The 13447-nt window shown below is 33.2% G+C and overlaps 2 protein-coding genes across 2 annotated transcripts; both read right to left on the bottom strand.

Annotated features, from left to right (window-relative positions):
- Positions 1-757: 757 nt before the first annotated feature.
- On the bottom strand, positions 758-4899 carry LOC106642124 (putative inorganic phosphate cotransporter). Its single transcript, XM_014356784.3, has 7 exons — positions 4668-4899; positions 3977-4274; positions 3010-3257; positions 2496-2645; positions 2154-2426; positions 1776-1877; positions 758-1695 (listed from the first exon to the last, which is right to left on the bottom strand). The coding sequence occupies exons 1-7, from the start codon at positions 4836-4838 to the stop codon at positions 1525-1527; spliced, it is 1413 nt and encodes a 470-aa protein (XP_014212270.2). The 5' UTR covers positions 4839-4899; the 3' UTR covers positions 758-1524.
- Positions 4900-9425: 4526 nt separating this feature from the next.
- On the bottom strand, positions 9426-11975 carry LOC106642106 (putative inorganic phosphate cotransporter). The gene is made up of 7 exons (XM_014356755.2): positions 11906-11975; positions 11696-11817; positions 10905-11190; positions 10330-10571; positions 10122-10271; positions 9682-10053; positions 9426-9551 (listed from the first exon to the last, which is right to left on the bottom strand). Exons 1-7 carry the CDS (start codon positions 11973-11975, stop codon positions 9426-9428), a joined length of 1368 nt encoding a protein of 455 aa, XP_014212241.2.
- Positions 11976-13447: the final 1472 nt, after the last annotated feature.

Here is a 13447-nt window from a genome sequence, read left to right as displayed (position 1 = left end):
ATGTTCCGAACGTATTTAACCTAACAACATTATAAATATACCTTCAATTTATAAATGAATGATTTAGTCATAATCACAAAGTTGCAAAACCTTATAAATAGAATTGTGAATTATAAGCATAACATTAATAACATAAGCAACAATAACCAAGTAACCAGGAGAGCTTAATAGCCAATTTCTCTATTAATAAAAAAATAATAAATAACTATTGCGCCTATCACTAGGTAACTCGGGGCGATTACTGGTCACTTTTTTGATTAATGAAACATTAAATAATAACACAAAACTTATCAACAAGTAACTGGGAGCGCTTACCGGTCACATTATAAATTAAATAAATAAAAATTATCTTTTCAAAAATGCTTAATGAGAATTGACTTTTATGTTAAAAGTTTTTCTTAAATTTTTAAGTTCAGAGAAAAATTTAACTAATTGTTACACAAAAATTTTCGAACCATTTCTGTTTTCCAAAAACGAATTTTTTTTTATAAATAATACTATATATTTTTTTAAACTGCCTTATACGCGTTAGTCATAAACGGCACATATCGTTATCACTTTTTATGTATCTAAGTAGTTCAAGTTTTTAAATTATTTTTTAATATTCTTTTTTAAACTTCTTTTTTTAATTGAGATTATGTAATGAAGCTAGTAACATTAAGATTGAAACTATTTTAGCTACGAATTTTTCTCAAAACGTATTTACTAGGTTGTAATTACAAGTTTTTAATTTTTAAAACTTAATTAAAATGGCTCAATAATGTTAATTGAGAAATTAGACATATTAATATTTTTTTAAATAATAGAACTTTATTAAAAACGCATATTTTTAAGTTGTTATATTTATTTAAATTGGTCGAAGGATCTTATAATACAAATAACAACTAAAACATAATACTAAATCTTGCATTAGATTCATAAGTGTATATATCATTTTACAACAAATCAAAATTTACTGAGATCTCGACTCTTTGTTAATATCAGTATAGTGATGGTAAAGCTACAAGAAAAAAATGTTCGTGCCATTACATAATTACGTATTTTCAGCTTATCTTTTTAAATAGCCTCTGTTACGTAAAAAATGTGAAAATCAAGTGTCTTCTTACTGAAACAATTAATTCGTCTCCGTTCAAAACTGTGGCTGAGAGTATTTGTCTTTCATGTATTTTCGTAGATATAATTGATTGAAAACATCTTGACAGTAACTGACTTACGTTGTAGTAGTTTTTAGATACTATTTTTTGCTTTATTTTATAAAAATACTTTAAAAGTAATTTTTATTGCGTGATAATACAAAATTAAAAATACAACTACACATTATTACATAATTTTTTGTTCTGCTAACACTTGTGTGCCCTTTATACAACAGTATGACCACACAAAATTAGCTGAACTGCTGATCTTTCAATTTCAAATATGTTTGATGTTCTTCCTGATCAGCCATTAACATAAATTATATCCCATAATAAATATTCAATGATAGTTAATAATTATATAAACTATATCATACAGATACAAATGTTTTCACACGTGATCAGATATTGTAGGGATTTGAGTGGTGCTTTCTTTAAGTTTTTCAACTGGGTCGTTCCACGGTTGAATGTCAGCCTTGCCAAATATTAAAAATATTAGATTCGTCACGAAGTAGATCGCTGCCGTAATATAAAATACAACATGCCATTGATTCTCGTTGTCCTAATAAAACATAGTTTATTAAGTGTCATAACAAATTTTGTGCACAAATTTATCGTGGTGTTACAATAAATACAAATTACCTCTACAGTAACAATTGTGCCACAGACCACTGGAGCTATGATGCCCACGATGTTGGCTATCACACTGGTAATTGACATCATTACTCCAGCGTAATTGGGAGACTTATGAAAAGAAGTTTTTCAAATCAATAAAATTTATAGAAATGCTCCGAACTTATAATTATACCATTCAACCCAATATTATTCAGTAATATTATATGACATGAAAGTACGATTATTTTATCAAAAAACAGTTTTGTTAAATTATTTTCAGTTAGCATTCACTAATATGACAATAATAATTTTAATTTCTCTTTCTACATGAAATTATTATTCATACCAGAATAAGCACAAGGGATCTCTTGAAAAAAATTACCGTGGATGCATAAATAATATTACCATATCAATATGGACTATTTGAAAGCCACAAGTGGTTCCACAATTAAATCCAACGGCAATGATGAGAATTGCTACAAGTACAGTCTTGTCGGTGGTCGTGACTAAACACAAAGTCACCATAGCTAAGGCTGGAATCCAAAGTCCGATCGAATTGGCGACCTTACGAATCGTCACGACAGATACTTCCTTTTGTAACGCGTAATCGGAAAAATAACTTATTGGAAAGCCCATGACCCACATGGCCAAGTAAGGCAGAGCCGAGATACCTCCGCTCTGGAAAAATACGTTTTAACGTGACAGTATTAATACAAGGAGAATTTCACCAACAAACTGTTTATTTACCTGTGAAATGTCAAACCCTAAAACTGATTTCATGTAAGTCGGTAATTCTGACAGGAGTGTGTAAAATCCGTAATTATGTCCACAATGCACAATAATCAGGGCCCACATAGGGACGGATGTTAATATTTCTTTCCAAGGAACTTTTGGTTTCTGTATGCAAAATAAATCATTGTTTGATGCATGAAACGGCGATGACGAAAAGAATAAAATTAAGGCCATAACTTTATCCTTGTCTCATGAAAAAAGGCATTGATTTGGCGCTGTGAAAAATTTCCGTTGTGTAAATAAGTAGCAACACGCTTGATTCATTCAGACAATGCTTCAAAGATTTGTAATTTTATTCTTTAATCGTGCCAGTACATTTAAAATTGGCATACGCCCGCGTAAGCATACTTTACGCGGCAATCAAGTAGTTTCTGTACTCATAACAGACTGAGCGCGATATTGCACAATCGAAAATTTCATCACGTTACGCGCCTGTGAAATTTATAGATCTAATTATGTGCATGCCTACCTCGTCTTCGCTAGCTTTGATTAAATTTCCTAGACTACTGTTAATATACTCCGCCTCCTTCTGACTGATTCGTGGATGAACGGAAGGATAGTCTGCCCCAGTGTAGTAGAAAATTAAGCTCCAGATGATGCCGATCGCGCCGAAAACGTAGAAAATGCTCGGCCAACCGATACTCGAGGCGGCCAACGCACCGGAAACTGGCATAGCCACCACAGTTCCGAATTGCTGGCCGTTCATCACAAAAGAACCTGCAATAAGTTGTTGTTGTCATCCGTGGGCTATTCACTCTTAATCAAGGAGCTTACATGAATTCAAATTTGTAGAAATTTTTAATGCTTTCGAAAGCATTTTACAACGATTTCATTGGCCATCCTACGAAATATTATTTACTCTCCAACGCGTTGAATAATAGTTTTAATTAATGGTCCAAACTATAATTTTTCATTAAAATACAACAACCATAATGAGCTCATTCAACTGAATACATAATAGTCTATAGAGTTGCCAATCCGAATACTATGTATGTACTTTTTACGATTGAAAACCCAAGCACAACTTATTTTTATCTCTCAAATGAAATTGAAAACATTTATTTGCTCAAGGTGTACTTGATTTTCAGTCCCAGAATACTGCCGAGATACTTCCGTGTAAACGAAATTTTCTCGAGTGTTGGTGCATGTAGGCCGTAACGCGTGCTCTAACAACTTGAGCGCTAATACCGAAATTGACCAATTTTGTTAACAAAATTACAGTTCCAATTGAGCCGTAAAAATCACTAATCCGGTGGAATGAGGCTTTATAAGAGCCGTAATCGAGCTGTTCTTTTTTTTTGTTTCGCTTCCAAGAACAACAACCTGATCGAAATAGCGCGGCCTTTTTAGCGAAAAAAAGTTACGTAAACTGTCGCAAACAGCGAGCAACAAGTCTTTAACACGCGAATGCACGTCCAAAGCGGATAAAGGCTCACCTAGTCGTGCCCTTTCCAAAGGCGGTACCCAACGAGAAAGAAGAGTCTGGACGCAGGGCATCAGGCATCCTTGGGACAATCCCATCGCCACGTTACACGTCATCACGTAAATAGAGCCGTAATCGGCCAGCAGTGGTATCAGCATGTTTAGTACCGAGCTGGCGAGCATGCCCAGGGCAAGGAGCTTCTGGGCGCTCCAATGGCTCGCCAGGCTGCCGCTGGGCACCATCGTGACGATGTAGCCCAGGAAAAAGGAACTCATTACCAAACTGCTTGTCTGGCCCGTCCAGTTGTAGTCCTAAGGGAGGAGAAGCAAAGGAGCTTTTTGTATCTTTTCTTTATTATTATTTTTTACTCGAGTTGACTCTTTTTTGCTCGGGACACGTGTCAGCCAATTTTTAAACGTGAATCAGCACTTGCGTGCCCGATTATATGCCCCTTTTTTGTATGACGTTGGCTTTTGATTAAAAAATTATAATTGCAATCTTATTCATAGACTCGCGCGGGCTTAATCCTACACTCGCGTAAACGATGTGCCGAAAAATCAATCAACCCAAGTGACTTTTTAAGAAAAACGTAAATTTGTGATGCTTATAATTATCTGAGTATATAGAGACGTATTTGCTCTGTGATAAAAAAAAAGGGTATTTTGCTGTGTTTAATAAAACAGTCGAGAAAATGGTGTACTTACCGGAAAATCCGGATTGGCAGAGTTTTTGTTTCTCATGGCAACAATGGCGACGGACATGCAGACCCTGAGCGCGAACGCCGTCGCCATGCCCAGGAACAACAGCAGAACCTGGGCGTGCCGGGAACCCAACTTGTCTGCGGCATGATGCGATCGGCTTAGTTTTACGAACATAACGGTGGTGCTCTATTTTTCCTCGGCTTTTTTTTCTTTACTTAATGCTCCCTAATTCTTTTTTTTTTTTTTTTTTTTTTTTTTTTCTTTTTTTCACTTTTTTATCTATTTTTCTAAGTGCATCGAGTGCTGTCGGTGATGGTTGTGCCGGTTGTAGCAGTGGCGGTGAGAGCAGTGGTGGTGACAACAAATCGGAGCAACATACTTTTCGTGATTCGTAGCTGCGGCATCTCCGTCATTGTTGCTTAAAAACATCGAGACGTGCAGTGAGACGGAGGAAAAATTCAAATACGCTCGTTGTTTTTTTTTTTAATTTTTTAATTTTTTTTTTAAAGCTTTTTGTTTCTGGTTCGTGATGGAGATATTACTTCGCGATTCGTGCGTTTGCGGCGTGCGAGTACTGGTTGTGCAAAACATATCAATTTTCAGCATAACTTGCAGAAAAAGCGTGCGCAGAGGAATTATATATACCTACCAATGTTACGATTTGTTAATATACACATGTTAGTAATATTGCGTGTTTCGTTGACAGCAAAACTCTTACACGAATGTATAACTTATGCGTTGGGTTGTTATTGAAATATTTTCTCATCTTTGTTTTCATTTGGTGCTTACAAAGCTTTATTGGTGCTCTTAATGGATAAAACGGTTACTCCCCATGCAGTTATCTCTAAATATCTAATTGTGTTGGGTATATTACTGTTGCCAACGCGAGATGTCGTAAATACTCTGGAGTGTGTTGTGTTGATCTTGAACTTTGCACTGTATGGTGTAATGTTCAATTGACGAACACCGTTGCGTTACTCAACAACCTCATTACGTGTAGGATAGGTCATGATGCGAATTATCCTCATTATACTAGATCGAGCTAACGAACATCAATAATTATACTACTTTGCACGTCCGATAACACGAGATTGATTCATCATTAAAGTTTTGAAGATTGATTTTCCGATGCGGCGAAAAATGTTATGTCACACGTAAGTACATACACAACGTCAAACTTGAGCACAATTATTATTACGCTTTCAAATAATTTTTTTTTTTTTTTTTTTTTTTTCAAATACAATGCTTATTTTCTACTGGAAATTTTTACTTTTACTAATACTTATAACATAGTACTAAAAAAAAAAAAAAAAAAAACGTTTTAATCACAAACGACAGTGACATATTTTTAGAGAGTAAAGTTTACAATTGTCTAGTCTTAAAACTAATTGTTAAATACCGGGACACTTTGTTCTTTCAAAATGTTTGTTTTTTCATAGTGTAACATATTATTATTATTATTATTATTATTATTATTATTATTATTATTATTATTATTATTATTATTATTATACAATATACATGCAAGTACTGAGTAATAAATAGTTGTGAAAAAAATTCCAACAAAAAAATTTATTGTATTTTGAGAAATTAATTGGTATGTAAAGTATTTGAAAAATACCCTAATACCCAAGGCAACACAAGATCGATAACTTGTCATTATAAAATCGTCCTCACAATAAAATTTTCTAAATTTTCTCTTTAGTTATCAACAAACTGTTATATTCCCATGTGTGCAGATTTATGCACCTGATAAAGATACACGCAATTATATACGTTAGTTTATAATGATAAATACCGACCATTAGGATCGAAAATACATTTAGCACTTATTCACACGGTTCTTCGCACGTTTATAATGCTAGCAAGTAACTATTTTATAATGCATTATATCATTGCAATTTTAATTGTGACAAGAAAAATGCAATTGTTTTGATTTTACTCGCAACAAAAATGCCGTGAATCCTAACGATTTGTTTTCACTTTTTTTTTTATCATTTATCACAATTCTTTCAATTGTTTTTCAAAATCAAAACTAATCAACTATCTCGTGCTTACGTAATATTCGGAAAATTTTTAGAATTTTGCATCAATCCATTACTTAATCGGAGTAATCTTTGATAAAAGTTATTCAACCGCATGCCGCGTGATCGCTCATTTAAAGGATAATTACAGTTTTTTGGAAATACAGAGATGCCTATTAGAGCTGTGCTTGATTATCTTTTACAAAACTGCCAATTTCATGCAACGCGAATGAAACTCTCGAGTATTTTTCATCACTCGAGAAAATTATACAAAACCATAATGGATAACAACAAAATTTAATGTTCTTGCGAATTTTTTAATTTTATTTATTTTACAATAATTCAAATACTTTCAAGTTTTCATTTTCTCTTTTCAAATGTGAATTAATTTTTTTATTGCCTTAAAAAATAACGTATATGGGCACGTACGGACCAAGTAATAACTTCCGGCAAATTTGTCTTTAGGTATATGTATGGTTTAAAATTTTGTATTTAGTACAATTAAATTTATAAACACGTTAACAAAAGGTCGTATCAGCAGTTAAAACATGTTTAATGTACAAAATTCTTGGGTGAATTTTATCGGATTTCATTTATGACTATTTTTTTACAAGTATTGTTTATAAATAAACAAATGTATTAAGTCACCAATTTATATGAAACCGAGTAGATGCTCGTATACTTTGAACATGACAACTCATAATTTACTCGATCGGGCGACAATTCCCATTACTTCTGAATTAAAACACGTCCGTGTTTATTCGACTGTTAAACAGTGTGTGCGTTACATGTACCTAATTTTAAACGCGTGCAACCTAAGCTCACAATGTATAAAACGTGACTTATGTACATACCTTGCAACTTGCAGCAGGTAAATTACTCAATCTCGATGCGAAGTTGAAGTCCCTTATGCAATGAATCGTCGAGATCGGTAGCCGATTATGCAAACGTGCGTTCACTACCATTAGATTGTTAAGGACGACAATGCCTGTCGCCGCATCCGGCGTACCTCCTTTGGCGACTTGCCTACCATTAGTAGGGAATAATAACAAGTGAAAACAACGGAAATGATTTTCGTGGCTGCAAAAAAATCGGCTTCAAAGAGATAAATCAAAAAGACCGGGATGGTCGACGCGGCGACCGGCACAGTCAAGTGTGACCAGTCTCGCGAGTCCGGATGATATGTTGAAAAAGTACGCGCAGCACGATATAGACGGAGAGAGGAGAGGAGGGAATTTTCTCGCGCGGAAATCCGAGCTCTAATCCGAGAATCAGATTCGCGGAGTGCTTTGAAAAATCCACCGGCAGTGACTGTAATGCGGGTGAGCGGACGCCGGTTTTATTATTTTGTATTGACGACGACGATGCGTTGTCTTGGACCGTCTTTGCCGGGCAGTAAGTAGTGCGCGGAAGTGAATAGGTACGTATGTGCGCTCGAAAAAGAAGCGAGTCGTTCGTCGAGTAAGCTGTGTGCATAAGTATACAATTAAGGGGGGACCCGCGGTGCAAGATTTTTATTATGTAATTTTTTCGTGCGACTCGCCCGCGAATGGTGCGACCGGCTGATGGGTGCCTTCGTTTTATGTATATATATATATATATATATATATATATATATATATATATATATATACATCCTCGTTGCATCACGGATGAGTCGCGGATGCCCAGCTTGGGATTATCTTCTTGTCAAAATTGAAGTAATTAGAGCCGATTGTGTTGCGGCGATATGATGATTTTTTTTTTTTTTTTTTTTTTTTTCTCCAAAAATAGTGTCAGTTTTTATGCACGTAGGTGCTGTGGTATCGATCGCGCCATTGTACTTTTTATTGTTACAACTTATGCTTCAAAGTTACGAATACGCAAGTAGACGAAATAGTGGAAAATTTTTTTTTTACAGGTAAATGCGTTATTTTTTTATTAATTTAAACTTACGGTAGGTATGTATTGTATGCTTCCACTATTTCTCTAGTTGTATATTTATAAATTTGAAATTTTTATTTTTACTATAAATTTAAATAGTGATTTGCATGTATACGCAGACACGTAACTACTGACGCAATACTACAAATATTGCTTTTGCAACGCTCTTCCTCTACTACGGGTACTTTTAAAGCGAAAAACCTATAATAGTCTCGATAATTACCTTCAGACAACAGGAAAAATTAAATTACGAAAAATCTCGCATGTAGAGGATTGTAATTAATAGCTAGTCCCGAGTCGACTGTCAATCGTACATGCGTCATTGTAAAGTTGGTGGATCCTCCCATGTCCCGTACCTCTACCTGTACCTAACTCCATCACTTGTGCACACACAAGTAAATAGTACTCAACACCTAAAAACAGGTATGAGTGAAATGGCTAAATATAAAAAATTTTTGTGGTGGTAATTAAAAAATAAAAAATTGTATTACTAACAAAAATGCACATTTAAAAGATTTTTGTTTCATTAATCGCTGCACGTTACATTTATCATCTTACCAATATGTTTTCTATTGTACGCAAACAAAACTTACATGTGTATAAACTCAAGTAATTTCTATTTATTTATTGTTTTTTTTATTTTTTATTTTTTTTTTTTATTATTATACTAGACTGGATATAATCACCCATCAGGTGCATAAATACTTATTTCGATGCTTTAAACAAACTTTTTTTGTACAAATTGATTTATTCACAACTTAATACTTAAAATTAATTATGATAGCATGCATGTCACAAAGCCATAAAAACTTTTTTAAGTGTTTTCAATTTCGTTCCACGGCTGTTTTTTTGATGTTCCAAAGACAACAAATATGGCGTTCGACACAAAGTAAAGCGACGCCGTGATGAGGAATATAACATCCCACTGCTGGGGATTTTTCTAAAATACAAATAATCGCGATGGTGAATAAATATTTACGGATAACAAATATCTGTAGATTATTTTTAAGATAAACAAAATTCCGATCAAGTTTCAATCAGCAAGGACGAAAAAAAATAAAAAAACTCACCACGTCCTCGACTACAAAACTGTAAACGTTCGGACCAAGCACGCCCATGACGTTTCCAAAGAAATTGGTAAAGGACATGATGATCCCCGCGTAGTTCGGAGAGATTTCCATTTTGCTGACTTGATAGCTGCAAAAAGTCCCACAGCTGAAACTCACGGCAACAACCATGATGCCGACGGTAACGATTTTGCTCCTTTCGACCACGCACAGTAGCGCCAATGCAAGCCCTGGAATCCACATGGCAATCGAGTTACTGATTTTTCGCACTAGCGTCACAGGAACGCCTCTCTTGAGAAAATAGTCGGACATCCAGCTGTAGGGGAAGGCCAGCAGCCAGGCGCTGAGGTACGGCAGAGCTGATATAATAGCACCCTGACCATAGTTTATATCATGAATTTTTGCAAAATTTCGGTCATGAAAATGTAAAAAATTTTACTAACTTCCTCGATGTTGAAACCGACGATGTTGCTCATGTAATTTGGCAGGAGTGTCAGGAGGATGAAAAAGCCCCAAACATCGCCACAATTTGTCGCGACTAGGGACCAAACGGGAACGGATGTCAATATTTGACGCAATGGTACTTTGGTTACCTGATTAAATCAAAAATTAGACTTGTGACATTTTTTTTTGTTCATTAGTGAAAAATACCTTGGATTCGTCTGTACTTTCACCGATACTACTTTCGATGTATTCTCTTTCGTCTTTGTTTATTTTTGGATGTTGAGCTGGCGAGTCTGCTCCAAAAACGTAAAAAACAGCTCCCCAGACACTAGTCATCGCTCCGAATAAATAAAAAATACTCGACCAGCCGAAATTTGATTTCAACAGTGCTCCGGAAACCAGCATTGCAATCATGTTGCCTAATATCGCACCGTTGAACACAAACATAGCTGGAATAACAAAAATAATTTTAAATAAGAGTGTATGTGCCATCTGTATTCAATAACGTATTTTCGTAAAAAGGACGAGGTGATCTTCAGGCATTTAATTACTCTACGCTGATTATTAAAATTGCCCATGTCATCGTGTCAAATAAATGCATCACCGTTGGAATGTTCGTCTGGACTTTAAATTATAGCACGCAATAATCTATTGACTAAAATGATGATTCTTATTAATTATTTTACCGCACGTCAAGAAAATTACGTAAATACAATGAAAATTTGAAAGAGATGCTATAGCTTGAAATTGTTCTTTATTTTTTCAACTTGATTATCACGTACCTAATCTTGCTCTCTCGAAAGGTGGACACCACTTAGACAGGAGTGCTTGCGTGCAAGACATAAGTCCACCTTGACAAACTCCCATTAAGATTCTTACAGTTAGAACAGTAATCCAGCCGCCATATATAGCCGCATAAGGTACCAACATGTGCATAATACCGCTCAACAGCATGAATACTGAATGAATGGTTTTTGGACTTCTTAACGTGACTAAATATCCAAATGGTATTTCCATGATCACGAGTCCGATTATAAAGCCAGTCGAGACCAAACCGAATTTATCCACCTTTAGATATTTGTAATATAATTAGATAATTGTTATGTACCTAAGATAAGTTTTATTAGTTTTATATAAGTGTGAAAGTAAATCAAATTTATTTGCAATCAATGCTATATTTAAAAAAAATGATATTTTTTACAGACTCCAAAATTTACTGTGTATTTCACACAAATAAGTTGAATTTCACGTACACATACATAATTTGTATCGGATTCCTTTGTCAAAAAACAAATTTTTCAAGTTTTAACTATGAATTTTTTTACTACCAAGCATTGAATTATTTTACCTATTTATCTTACGAGATATTTAATTACTGCTCATAAATAAAAAAAATTACGTCAAAATTGTATTACTATTAAATTTTATTTAAAATCATTTATTATTTTCGATAATACTCATGAACATAACAAATGAAAAATTAAAATATTTAAGTATAAAAAAAATATTATTAACAACAAATTTACATATATCATTATTGTATGATACTTGAAATAAAATGAAAAATGTTTACCGGAAGTACTTCTTCATTTATCATAGCAATTAACGCTACAGACATACTGGATCGGGTATTGAATGCTGATACCATACCCAAAAACAGTAGGAAAGCTTGCAAATGTCTTATACCAAACTTTTCTGCGTTATGAAAGACATAAAAAAATTTTCATTAAAAATTTTTTTTCATATTTGTGTGCATTACATTTTTTACAAACGTAAACTTTACCATTGACTTTTTTCGTTGGGTCTTGTGGTGTTCCATTTTCGATATTCTTACATTTGATATCCTCAATCATTATGTCTTTTTTGAAGGTTTTATACTCACGTAACTAAAACCTTTTTATCTGTCATAAAATAATAATAACAAATACTGATGTAGTATATTTATTTGGGTCAAATAGTAGAGTTGTTCACCGTCAATTTCTATATATCAATCACAAAATAATATTTTTCATGAATATGGCGTACAAAACGTACTACACTTGGTTTATAAAATGACAGTAAAACATTCTGTTTCTCATGGAAAAAAATGTAAAATGAATATTTTCTATAAAACAAGAAAAAATGTTTGTATAAACTGTTCCATAGAAAATAAATTAAAATTTAAAAACAAGACATCGCCAATAAATATGAAAGAAGTAATTCGATAAACATGCTGCTATTCACTTCTAAATTTTCACGTCTCCTCAGTATAAACAATAAATACCTATTGTTGAATCTATCAAACGAAAATTTTTCACTTCTTACATTAGCGGATTCCACGTTTCCGTAAGTATTCGCTCAAATTCGTAAGATTGCAATAAAAAATGCTTTTAAATCCTATTACCTGAACCTAACAAAGATATGTGGGAGATTTATGTATCTGCACGTAATATGCGACTGTGTATATTTTAACGCATATGATTCAAATTAACAAAATGAAAGTATGAAAAATACAAATTTTATATCAGTATCAAACGTATATAAGTCATTGGAAGTAAAAGACTACTTTCTCTTTGAATAAGAAAATTGTATACGCGACTTTCCAGTAAATAATGACTGCACACCTACTTTGTAATTTGCAGATGATGACTTCAATTTTTATAACCAGTTACTTATATCTCTTACCTGAAAGGTAACGTGAAAAAGTCGTGCGTTCGAGAGTTTAATTTATTGCACATACAAATACATAGTATCCATATGATATGCAATATATAGGGGCTTAAGATGTGGCTACATACGATAAGCATGTTTGGTCACATATTTATTTCAATAAAATAAACTGATAATTTCTTGATTATAATGAAATTATGTCGTAAGCAACTACTGCGCTCTCCAGAAAAATAATTTTGCAAGTATAATCTACTACAATGTTATAATATATTATACAATGCACCTTTAATATGTTATCTTGACATTTGATTTTTACAATTTTTATAACCTCTATTAAGTCCAAAGTTTAGCTTGAAAAAACGTATCAAAAGTATCTACATTAATAATTTGTATAATTTTACTTCATATTGATAAATAAAACCCATCAATTGATTTAAAAAACTTAGACGCATCGTTAGTATAAGGCAATGATGTTAAATAAAAATTTTTTAAATGTCTATTAGTTACATACGTTCATTTATTTTTGGTTAAAATATTATATTTAAAAAGTAAAGTAAAGTTTTATAAAAAAATCTTACTTAATAATTTTAAATACATTGGTTGTTAACTGTTGCATTGAAAGCTTTTTGTTAAAACTATTTTATTGAAAGTTTGATATTTTCATTGTTATTACTAG

The sequence above is a fragment of the Copidosoma floridanum genome, unplaced genomic scaffold (genome assembly GCF_036245765.1).
Source record: "Copidosoma floridanum isolate Cflo_tuat_1 unplaced genomic scaffold, Cflo_Japanese_pri ptg000019l, whole genome shotgun sequence".
In the NCBI taxonomy this organism is placed as follows: Eukaryota; Metazoa; Arthropoda; class Insecta; order Hymenoptera; family Encyrtidae; genus Copidosoma; species Copidosoma floridanum.
This window is presented reverse-complemented; position numbering and strand designations above follow the sequence as displayed.